The 12,305-nt window shown below is 48.8% G+C and overlaps 1 protein-coding gene across 2 annotated transcripts in view; it reads left to right on the forward strand.

Moving 5' to 3' along the window:
- The window catches only part of ACSS1 (acyl-CoA synthetase short chain family member 1), a 66,980-nt gene that overhangs the window by 11,954 nt on the left and 42,721 nt on the right, over positions 1 to 12,305 (forward strand). For both annotated transcript variants that reach the window (XM_086701529.1, XM_025932284.2), the window contains exon 2: positions 5,343 to 5,439. In XM_086701529.1, the coding sequence (XP_086557655.1) occupies positions 5,343 to 5,439 (97 nt within the window). The remainder of the gene's footprint in view (positions 1 to 5,342; positions 5,440 to 12,305) is intronic.

The raw sequence follows: 12,305 nt of genomic DNA on the forward strand, positions 1-12,305 counted from the left end.
CGCCAGTCCGTGGAGGGCACCGCCTCGCCGCCCTTCCTACCCTCTTCCGTGGGCCTCTCATCTGCGCTTGGCTCCGGCGACTCCGTTCTGCTAATCCTCTGGTGGTTTTCTGGGTTATTTAGGCAGGTGTATGTGGAATCTAAGTGATCAGCAGGACGCGTGGTGAGCCCAGCGTCCTCCTACGCCGCCATCTTCCCTCTCTCCCCTGAGCTGAGCCTTAAATCGACCTAAGTCCTTGCCCATTTGTTCTTGGAAATGGAATTTTCTTGTCCCACTGCCCAGTTCTTTTGGTAGAAGCTTTGTTTTTAAATGTGGAGAAGGGGGGAGTGCTTGGGTGGCTCAGTTGGCATTTGACTCTTGATTTTTGCTCAGGTCATGATCGTAGGGGTGTGGGATCAAGCCCTATGTTGGACTCCACACTCAGCGTGGAGTCAGCTTAAGATTCTCTCTCTCTCTCTCTCTCTCTCTCTCTCTCTCTCTCTCCCCCTCCCTCCCTCCCTCCCTCTCTTTCTCTGCCCCTTCCCCTGCCTCAGATAAAAAAATTAAATGTGAAGAAAGAATTTCCTTTCTTTCACTCCCATCCCCCTTCTTTCTTTTCCTCCCTGCAATGAAGGCAATAGCAGGAACCATACACATGTGTTAAAAGCCAACACATACGTGGCATTTTAGGACCACTATCATCTCAGACCCTGAGCTGTGCTTTGTGTATGTGTTTGTGTCATCTGAGCATCATCTAGGGCAGCTGTGGAGGGTGCTTCTCTTGGGGACACAGCAGAACCATCTGACCCCATGCAGGAAACCCTCAAATGGCCTTTAATTCCTACCTTCTCTCTGAATCAGGAGCCATTACCCCCATGATGGATTAGGAAAGCAAGATTTAAATTAGATAAGCAAAGCACTGTCTGTGGTTAGTGAGTGGTTGGACAGGGTCCAGGTACCAGAGCATTGGTTTTTCACATGACTCCAGGCTGCCATCCAGCAAAGGTCTGGCCAGATGTCTTACAGAGAGTCTTATTTTTAAAAAAAATTTTAGGGGCGCCTGGGTGGCGCAGTCGGTTAAGCGTCCGACTTCAGCCAGGTCACGATCTCGCGGTCCGTGAGTTCGAGCCCCGCGTCGGGCTCTGGACTGATGGCTCGGAGCCTGGAGCCTGTTTCCGATTCTGTGTCTCCCTCTCTCTCTGCCCCTCCCCCGTTCATGCTCTGTCTCTCTCTGTCCCAAAAATAAATAAAAAACGTTGAAAAAAAAAAAAAAAGAAAAAAAAAATTTTAATGTTTATTTATTTTTTAGAGAGAGACACAGAATGTGAGTGGGGGAGGGGTAGAGAGCAGGAGACATAGAATATGAAGCAGGCTCTAGGCTCTGTGCTGTTAGCACAGAGCCTGGTGTGGGGCTTGATCTCATGAACTGATCATCATGACCTGAGCTGAAGTTGGACACTTAACCGAATGAGCCACCCAGGTGCCCTGAATCTTTAATTACTCCTGTCCCCAAAGGGAAAAGAAAGCCCCCCCCTGCCCACCCATCCCAAATCTAGAATAGATTGTGTGTAGATGTATGCATTCACATCTATCTGCTGGGGCAGGGTCCTGAACCACCACTAGCAGCAGCAGCAGCAGCAGCAGCAGCAAGTGGGATCTTCCTGGAGGTGAAGATGTTCATGCCCACCCAGACCTGCTTGTTCAGAGACTCAGGGTGAGGCCTCACCATCTCTGTGCTAACAAGCCCTCTGGGAGTTCTGGAGGATTCAGAAGTGCTAGTTTAGATTAGGAAGAGACTCTGAGGGATAAGGCCACAAAGATAAGAGGTCTGTTCTTTCCCTAAGGGTGGAGCTAACCTGGTGTCCTTTAGACTCCAGTGTTACCCTCCAGCCTGAGGACTTGAATGGTCTGTCCATCATTCTGAGATGGTACTTCTTTGCTCTGTGCTATGGGTTAGGCTGCACAGGTACAAATATTGACAGGACATTGGGTCCCAGCCTACAGAGGGGCAGCAAGTGTAAACATCTCAGGAAAAGTTAGAGGAAGGCATGAGGTCCACAGGATGTGAAGTGCTTAGTGAGAGTGGGAACATGTAGGCCAAGACCTGCACGAGTGTGGGCACCAGGTGAAAGGAAGCAGTGGGGACAATGAGACAGTGTCCCCCAGGCAAGGAGAAACAGCACAAAGGCCCAGAAGCAGGAAGGAGCTCACCAGACTCAACATGGCCAGCAGTGAGAGGTAGATCATGCGCAGCCTTGGCTGATGCTTGTTGAACACTCCCTGTGTGCAGGGAAGGCACGTAGGGGATACTGCACCTGGGGCTCAGTGCTTACCTGCCTGGATTCCTGCCATCCATAAGCCCCAGGAAGATGGGGATACATGGCTGCTCTCACTGGCCACTCATCCATACCCTGGATTCCCAGTGTCCATCCTGTGGCAGATATTTCTCCTCTACTTTTTGCAGCTCTTCCTTTTTGCTTGGTATAAACCAGGTGCAGGATGCCCTGCTGGGGTCTGAGGCTGTGAGGGTCTTGGCTTGAAGCTGGGCCATCACTTATGGGATGAGATGTATATCCTGGTTCCCTGGCTGCTGTGGGAACAAGCAATGCTGGGAGATGAATCCTGGGTGAGGCGTCATGTGTGGTTTGTGGCCTTTTCCACTGTGGCCTTGGGCAGGTCACTAGACCACCCAGAGCACCTGGTAACTGTTTTCTAGGCTACACCTGAGCTGCCCACTTTTCAGGGTGACACAAAGGGTCAAACTCAGAGTGGGAGAAGGTATTTTAGAGCAGGCTTCTTGGTTCAGTGTGCACACATCTCAGGGGGTCTTCTGTGGGGCAGGTTTGGTGTGAGGCTTAGAGTTTGCTCTTATAACTAGCTCCCCTGTGATGCCTGGAACAGCCAGGGGCCAGTGAGCACTCATGTGCACATGGGAGCAGCCCCCTCCTCCCGCTGGACCACCTATCCCCACACAGTGCACAGCTGTAACCCAGTCTGTGGATTCTCAGCTGGGCACTTTCAGGTTTGTTGTGACCTTCCCAGGGTAACTTCTTCCTGATTCATCACTTAAATCCTTCAGGGCCCGGAAGCATGGGTGGAGGGTGGGGTGGTGGGCTGGTGTTGGGGGGTGGGGAAGTGGGGGGTATGAGTGAGAAAGGGTAAGTCCCTCCTGGAGAGCGGGCAGTCACTGCTTTAGTTCCTAGGTGAGGATGTGGCCTCATCTGCTGATTGTTCGAGAGAAGCCAGAAATCTGTGGTTTTGTGTGAAAACTCTTGATTTCTAAATTTTGGACTAATTGACACCCCCCCACACACACACACCCACATACACACACTGAGGTCAGGTTTCTTGTGCAAACCCAGATTTTGCCACCAATCTCCTCAGTTTGACTTCTTTTTGCATTTTCTATCTGCTGTTTTTTTCCTCTCTCTTTTTTTTTAATGTTTATTTATTTTTGAGAGAGGGAGAGAGAGAGAGAGGGAGAGAGGGAGAGGGGCAGAGAGAGAGGGAGACACAGAATCTGAAGCAGGTTCCAGGCTCTGAGCTGTCAGCACAAAGCCTGACACGGCACTCGAACTGATGAACTGTGAGATCATGACCTGAGCCGAAGTTGGACACTTAACCGACTAAGCCACCCAGGCACCCCCTATCTGCTATTTTTATGGCACTTCTTCTCTTTTGTTTTTCTAGTAATTTAAAGAACTTTCCTGCATCAGTAAGTACTAATAGTATTAATAATTTTTCCAGATGACCTCTATCTTTGTTTATTAAATTTTTTGAGGTATAACTTGTATACCTGTTAGGAGTCAGAACGTTCAAATGAAAATTTGTTTAATGTTTATTTTTGAAAGAGAGAAGGAGAGAGATAGAGCATGCACACATGCGGGTGCAAGGGAGGGGCAGAAAGAGAGGGAGACAGAGAATCCCAAGCAAGCTCTGTACTGTCAGTGCAGAGCCCCATGTGGGGCTCAAACCCATGAACTGTTGAGATCATGACCTAAGCTGAAATCAAGAGTTAACTGACTGAGCCACCCAGGTAGCCCTGAAATTTTTTTATTATAAGAGTAAATGATAGATAAAATAACCCAAGAAGGAGAAAATGTAATTCAGCACATGCAGCTAAAGTATGTAAATATTTTTGTGTGGGTTCACCCTGTCAAGAATTATGGGAAACACATGATCTTTTATGAGCATCGGCTCCCATAAATTTTGTCAGAACAGTTACTTCAGCAAGAAATATTTATTAAAGTCCCTGTAGCTCACTGCATGGTATTATCAGTTGATAATAGTACCTTGCATTCATATAATAGCACTTCAACATTCAGTCTTTGTATTTGATCCCAATTATAGTCTTGTGAGTTAAACATGGTAGATAATGCATATCCCATTTATATGGGATGATTTGGAATTGGAGAAGATAAGTAACTGCACTCAAAAGAAAAAAAATATATATATATATGCCTGAACACTGGGGTGACCCTGAAGACCAGGTTGGCAGAGGTCTGCTGGCCCCAAAAGCTGTTTGTGGTTTTTGTTTTTCCTGCTGAAGGAGAAGTGAGTAATGAAAATCTGGCTGTGAGGGCTGATAGGAAAGGGCGCCTGCATGAACCAGGCAGATCGAAGCTCACCTTGAAATCAAGAGTACTGAACAGGATGTTAGCAAATGAACCTGATCTTACTAATCTTCAGGTTTACAGTAAATTGTCAGAACTGATTTTCTGTTTTTGTGGGCAGTCATGTGATCTGAGCTTGGGTAACAGAGGGGGCGGGAAGCAGAACCTTCCGGAAAATGAGCATGACATTTCTCCATCATTTCATCACATGGAGTAGAGGCTTGTTTGTAGGGTACTGGCTGGACATCTGAGAAGGGATATGGATCCTTGTCTTGGGTCGCACCTCCAGCAGACTCCAGAGCTTTCTGCATGAACTGTATACTGAATCGGGCGGCTTGTTTGCATTAAGCATTCTTTCCAGCATCTCAGGTTACAGTGCTCAGCCCCAGCTGCATGTTAGAACTACCCAGGGAACCTTGAAAACCATGGAGCTAATTGGGTCAGGGTCCCTGGGGGTGACCTGGGTGACGCCCACGTGTGGCCAGGGTTGGGCCCGCAGAGATGAAGTGCCTGCTTCAGAGTATTCACAAGAGATCGCCCTGCACATGTGAAATCCTATTTGTGTACTGGTAGTTTCATTTTGCAGGCTCTGACAAATCACCTTTCCTGCAAGGAGGTAGAATACTTGCTTTTGAGGATGGTAGAGTCCACCTCAGTGGAGAGTAGCCCAAGCCACAGCAAACCAAACCCTCCCCTTATCCAACTTTAAAAGCACCAAGTGTAACATCCGTAAAACCTGTTTTTGTGCAGTCAACTGCTTGGATCAGCATGTTCAGAAGTCCCCAGAGAGCGTCGCTTTGATCTGGGAGCGGGACGAGCCTGGAACTGAAGTGAGGATCACCTACAGGTATTGTGTATCCCCTGACAGCATCTCAGTGCCTGGCAGGGTCTCCTGGGCCTTTACATCTGTGTCTGTGGTACACACCAGCCCCAAACACTTTTGATGGGCTGTTTATAGGAGCAAGATTGCCCAGCCTGGGGGAGGGCTGCCCTTGTTCACCTCAGTAATACTTGGTGCTGTTAGGTTCCCACAAAAAGAACTGGGTCTTTGGACACAAATATGACAAATGTTCAAGGCATGGGGAGGCTTTTGCCACAGTGCTGTGTGCTTCTGTCTGGTTCTGAGCAGGAGGTCATCTGAGTATCAAGGGGCATGTTTCAGCTTTGGAAATGTTCTCTGGTCCCAGGAAAGTAAACATGAATGCAAACTGAATAAAATACATGCTGGAATTAACAAATGAGTCTAATTAGCATCTTTCTCCCAGTGCTCTGAGAGTGGCACCATAAATAAGATCAAGCCATTTCAAGAGGGGTCCTCGTCCTCCCGACATCTTTAGATAAGTGTTCCACACATTCCATGTGTCAAGCACCTTTCGGGATGTTGTGTGCATGCTGAGGGTTTGAAGGAACCCTGTGTCCAGGAATAGTAACCTGGCTTCCTAAAGCACTTCCTCCTTCTGGAACTGCCTTGCTCAGGGATCTCTGTGGTCAGTCACTGCAGGGCATTGGTTTCCCCTTCCAAGGGGTAAGCCCCCCTCTGCTTAAGCCTAAAGTTACCTTTACAATGCTATCTCAGACCCACTGTGAATCTAAGTCATATGACCTTTATCACTACGCACCCTTCACCATCAACTAGTGATCACTCTCCTTGTGGGCAGCTTATGGCTTTTCTCGTCCAATCATTCAACAAGTTTCACTGAGTGCCATTGTATCTGTCAGGACAGGCTGGGGTATATTGTAGTAACAAACAGTCCCCAAATACATGGTAGCATGTGGCTGGATGGCCACTTTAGACTGAATAGTCTGAGAAGGTGACATTGGAGCTGAGGTCTTGTTGCCAAGAAGGAGTAGCCAAGATTGGGGGGAGAATTCTCAGGCCCACCTGGGACTCTTAATAAGCACAGGTGTCCAGGAAACACCTGTGGCTGGGGCAGTAGGAGCGAGGGGGGCATGGTAGAAGGAGTGTTCAGGGAAGGAGGGGGCCTGAGAGCGGCAATAACTCCCCTGCCACTTCGGTGACTGGGCATCCCTAGTTTTCTGTTTGTTTCTCAGACTCAGGTTTTATCACAGACCAAATTCATCAAACCTGGTAAGTGTGTACTCATTGACTTTTGGATGTAGCAAAGTGATGTTTGTTAATCTGCTGCAGCTCCTGGTGGGCACCACCTTACCATCCCCCAGCCTCAACAACCCTCGGCTGTCCCAGCTTTTACCAGTGCCTGCATTGTTTGCTGACCTGTCTCTCCATGAGCCTGTACAGATAAACCTCTTGCCTCCATGCAGCCCACCGGCCAGCAGCATTGCCCCCTGGGAGCCTTGGGCCCCATGCTGACAACTGAGGCAGAGCCCCAGGCCCCTATGCACACTTGAGTTTGAGGAACACTGCTCTAACAAACAAACTGGCTTCACTGTTCATTACTATTATTGGCCCAGCTTGATTAATGTGTGATTCTTTAGTAAAAGATTAAGACTGTGGGTGGGGGTAGAAGGGCTTACCAACTGGTTGTTGGAGATAAGCTGGCCCAGTGATGAACCATTTTCCCTTTGTCACTGCCTCAGGTGTGCCTGGACTCCAAGGATACCCCCTTAACTGGACACCCCCCATCCACACTGAGTTAATGGTCAGCAGTGTTAAGTGATCCGAGAGCTGGGCTTGGTCTGGCCTGCTGAGATGTGTGGTTAAATGTAAGCCATGGGGGAATTTTCAGGACTGCAGCCAGTGTGTTAAATCTCAGTTCAGTTGCACCAAAGCAGTCCCAGGCAAGGGACATGCTTATGAGTACAGGCAAAGTATTTATTATTCTCTTTCTAAAAATAAGCAGACTTAACTTGAAATGGTTTTATAAACCTTATCTGGACTTAGTACCAGATGACTGTTTCTAGTTGCTGTTTGAGTAAGTGTGTGTTTGAGTAAGTGTTTGAATAAGTGTGTGTACAGGTTGTTTATAATTCCAGCTAGTTTTTGAGAGATATGGGTTAATTATTCTCCTGGTCATTTTAGGTTTTTGACATGAGGTTTTCTTTCTCCCTGTTCAGAGGAAAGCCACCTAGACATTGGTGCTGGATGTCCTGCCAGCATATAAACTGCCACTAAAATAAAGTGCTCCCTGCCCAGTGTCTCATGCAGTGGCAGCCAAGGTGACTTTGTCGGCATGAAGACCAAGTTCCAGACTTGGAGCCCTAGCTCTTTCAAGAAACTCTGTGGGGCTGGGGTTCTCAGAGGCTGTGTGCTGGGGACCACACCCACCATGTCTGTTTGGAAGTTGTCGGTGGCCACTCCAAACTCTTCCCCCACTGTGACCTCAGACACAGAAGGTAGCAGGTTGATGAGTCCAGGACTCACCCCTGGGACAAGCACTGTGGCCTTTGCTCTGGACATGGAGGAATTTGCAATCTGCCATTCTGAAGCTGCCTCCTACTGGCTGGGTGATCTTGTGAAGCTCTGTAATCTCGCATCTGTAGGATGGGTTAATTGTGATAACCAAAGTGATTGTAGGCATGGGGAAGTGACAAAAATGTGTTGGAGGTTAAAGTAGTACTTATTAAATGAACATGGTGATGATTATGGTAGCCGCTACTATTTATCAAGTACTTCCTGGGTTCCAGAACTGTTTTAAGCATTGTAGCTAAGTTATTTTGTTTAAGTACCACCGCCTGATTACATAGGAATTACTATTGTTCTTATTGTTACTTCCAACATTTTATTATGGAAAATTTCATAATTTGAAATTTTTCAAGTAGTGCACCTACTGTCTCCCTACCACCTGGATTCTACCCTTAACATTTTACAATGCTTGTTTTTATCACATGTGATCTATATATCCATCCCTCCATGGGTCAGTCCATCTTATTTTTTGGATACATTTCATAGTAAGTTGAAGACATTAACATACGTCCCCTGAGCAATTTGATGGCATGATATTAACTACAGTTAATTGTGTGTTTATTTTCTATTTTTTGCTGTGAGGTTTATATACAACAAAATGCACAAGTGTGCGTTTGCTGAGTTTTGATCAATGTATATACCTGTATAACCCAAAACCCTATGAGATACATAACAAGGAGCACTGTCCCATAGGATTCCCATGGCCTTTCTCAGTCACCATCCCTACCCTCCTGAAGCAACCGCTGTTCTGATTTTTTTTCCCAAATAGGTTGTCAAAGCTTTATCTTACAGATAAGGAGGAGACTCAGAGAGGGGAGTTGATCTGTCCTGGGGCAGCAAGGTCAGAGTGGTGAAGCCATGTCCCATCCATCACCTACCTCAGCCATGATCAGCAGTCTCACTGGGACCCGATGATGGAGTCTCTCAAATGGGCTGATGCGGAGCCTCTGCCTGGGGTTTAGCTCACAGGGAATGGTCACTAACTTGTCTCATTCCTTGGGAGCCCAGAATCTCTCCCTTCTGTGACTGCTAAAGTTTTTTGAGGAAGCATGTTCCTGGAGAATCATTGTAGAGCTTGTAATGGGCGCAAGTGACACCTCCACCCTGCTTACCAGAATCTCCACTATTCATCACATGTCTGGGCAGACACACACGTGGTACACTTACACACGTACATTTTGAGTGTGCTTATTCTCCAGGTGCGTTTCTACAACCTGCTTTCTCTTTGTGCTTGGGATCTGTCCTGGAACGTTCTCTTGGGTGGCAGGTAGGGTCCTGACACCTGTTCTGGGAGCTGTGCCCAGAGTTGCCTGTGTGTGGACTCTGCTATTCTGAATACTGGCACATATTTGTAATCTCACCTCCCTCGGGTGGGGAAGGCCTGGCAGGATTGGCTTTGGGAATCTTGGGGAGGCCCTGTGTCCTCACCTGCCCCATCAGTTCCTTCCCTCTGCGACACCAGCTGGCACCGGTTCCAAGGCGTACCCTGCCAGATTGACCGGGAAGCTGCAGGAATGTGCTCAGCAGTGCAGGTGGGCCCTGGGATGGCAATGGGGCTCTGGGAGGAGGCGAGATAATCAGCATGGTTCTGTTGAGCTCCCTTCTTTAGAGGTGTGACACTTTTTTCCCGCAGGGAAGTGAGGGAGCAGGAATGCTTTGCTTGGCAGGGATCAGCCTGGGATGGTCTGTGTACATCTCCCAGAGAAGAAGGCAGACTGTGACTTTAGGCTGGAGCCAGAGCCAGAGGGCTGCCCCAGCCCACCTTCTAGCCTGCCTCTCTGCCCAGAGAGATGTGTTCAGAGCCAGTTGGAGGAAGCTGTTCTATCCTAGTGAACCAGCAGACTTCAGACCCTGGGCCCCTTCTGCATCCCCTGAGGCTGGGCCTGTGGGCTCGAGGCCTCCGAGGGCAGGGACTTCAGGTGTCCCAGCTGGGGGCACAGATAAGCTGGGTGGCTCCTTGAGGCTGTGTAGCCAAATAGCACTCTAGGCACTGCCCCTTTCAACTGTCCACGTGTCCTTTTCTAGCATAGTGCCTTTTTAGAAGACTGTCCTTCACCTGTAGTTCAAGTGACAGATTCTAGAGGTCCCTGGGGATGAGGATGTGGAGAAAAACAAACTCCTCAGGAAGTTGGTGGTGAGGTAGATTATGAGGCTTCAAGATTACTGTCTGCCTGGAGCCTGGAGGTCTGGACTAGGGATTTCTGAAGCTGGGGATGGACAAGGGCATAGAGTGGAGCAAACTGAGGTCCTGTGGCTTGTCCCAGCCTGTGGGGTATACGTGGGTGCCCTGAAACAGAGGTGACAGCAGGATGTGGGTGTCTTACGTAGAGTATTTACCAAGGCTTAGCTCATCTTTTGTCTGAGTTCTCCAAAAAGAGGTCTGAACTTGAACTCGAGCCCAGAGCTTAAGAATTTTAGCCCTGGCCAGTTCTGTGACCTTGAAGCCTGTCACTCTGGGCCTCAGTGGGCTCAGCTATAAAATGAGGGACCAGATAAGACCTGCACTATTCCAACACCGGCAGGTGTGGTTCAGTGTGGTGGTCACGACCAACATAGTTCAATAGAGCTGGACGTCCACAGGCTTCACCAAAAAGGGTAGGTGTTGTCTTGGGTGTGCCCACAACATGAACTGAGTATAGTTTTCACTGTGGGTCAGGGCCCTGGAAGGGGTGATTTCTATGGCTGTTCCATCTTCTTACTGGTAGCAGGTGTACACAGTGAGGAACCCCTGTCCAGAGGAGTGAAGGGGATGTCAGGCCTCCTTCTACCCTGCCTGCCTCAGAACCCCTGGATGGACACTGAGGAGACGGCTTTCTTCCTAGACATGGTGGGCAGACACTGGGTGTTATTGAGACTACACAGCCTTGTGCCTAATGTGGAGGGCCCACAGAGAATACAAGATGGGGCCCACAGGGAATACTCTTTCTGGGGCAGCTAGACCAACACACATAGAGCTGTGGGGCAGGTCTGCAGTTTGGAGGCACCTCCTGCACAGGCTTCTTTGTTTCCTTGGCCCTGTTTGTGACAGAAAGGAGGGTCCCTCTGGATTCTAGCAGTAGGAAGTAGGACTCCAGCATGGACACCAGGTTGGAGAAGGCTTTGGGGAAGTTCTGAGGAGGGCTGGGTTTTGAGAGGCACAAGAGGGGCAGTGTGATGATGAAGACAGAGAAACAATGGCAGGTGAGGGCACTGTAGGGTGAAGTGGCCAGGGAGGGTGGAGGTGGTTGGACCCTGTGCTCCGTGCCTGCTCTGTCCTCTGGCTGTGTATGACCTTGAGCAGGTCATTCTACCATTCTGACCCTCTGTCTCCTCATCTGCAAAATGGAAACATCCTTCTCCTCTGCTGGGTGTCTGAGTGTGGAGCATGGGGAACAAAAGCCCAGAACAGTGTCTGGGATGATGAGGATTTCAGATTTGATGATGGAAAGTCATGGAGTGGCCCTGTGGGGTGGTGTTTTCAGAGTGAGGACTTCACCTCGGGAGAACAATCTCTAGTCAGCTAAAAGGCAGCCCCTTCTCCTTCTTGTGGGCCCAACCCTTGCTGCTTGCTCTTCTCCTTGCCCCCAAATTAATTACTTAAAGGAGCAAACTCCTTTGTTAAAATATTAGGGCAGTTGAAGGGGAGGATCCTTAATGGGCATAATGAGGTTGATGGGTTAGGTGCTTTGGGGTAAAACAGCCCTGTGATTAGTGAAGTTTCCCATGGCACGGGCCATCTGTCACACAGAGCAAAGTCAGTTTGCTCAGTGGGCTCCCCTGGATATGGGGAGGAGAGGCCAGAGGCCCTGGGCTCATGTGCTGTGTCCTGGCTTCCCTGACTAAGAGGAGGGAGGTGCCCTGGGCACACTCTTTCCCCTGCTGACCTCTGAGTAACTCTGATTGCAAAACTTGGTCGGGAATCCGCATGCTGACTGCCAGGATCTGGTAGAAACCCTGGGTCACTTGGATTGTGTACTTATCTTTCCTTAAGACTTTGGCTCCAGATGTTGAAACTGAGAAGGGTTTTGAATCTTTCTATACATGATCACTTATTGTTCTTGTTCTTCTTTTGAACCAGCTAAGTCTCTTGGAATTTCATATTTTAGAATGCCAAATCTTGGGACTACAGCAGGAATATTGTACCCTGAGAGTGTCTATCTTCATGGCTAGGGAAACCTCCTTGATGGAGACCCTTCTGAGAATTCTCTGGGGCAAACAGTGGCAGAGGTTTACTTCTGGGAGCACACTTAAGCAAATACCTCCCTTGGAGCTGGATTCCTCTTCTGCATGCAGAGACTATTGGGGGATGGTTGGGTTGTGGGAGGTGGAAGGGCACAACCTGGTGAAGG

Source organism: Puma concolor, chromosome A3, assembly GCF_028749965.1.
Source record: "Puma concolor isolate L17-30 chromosome A3, mPumCon1.1.hap2, whole genome shotgun sequence".
NCBI classification, from domain to species: Eukaryota; Metazoa; Chordata; class Mammalia; order Carnivora; family Felidae; genus Puma; species Puma concolor.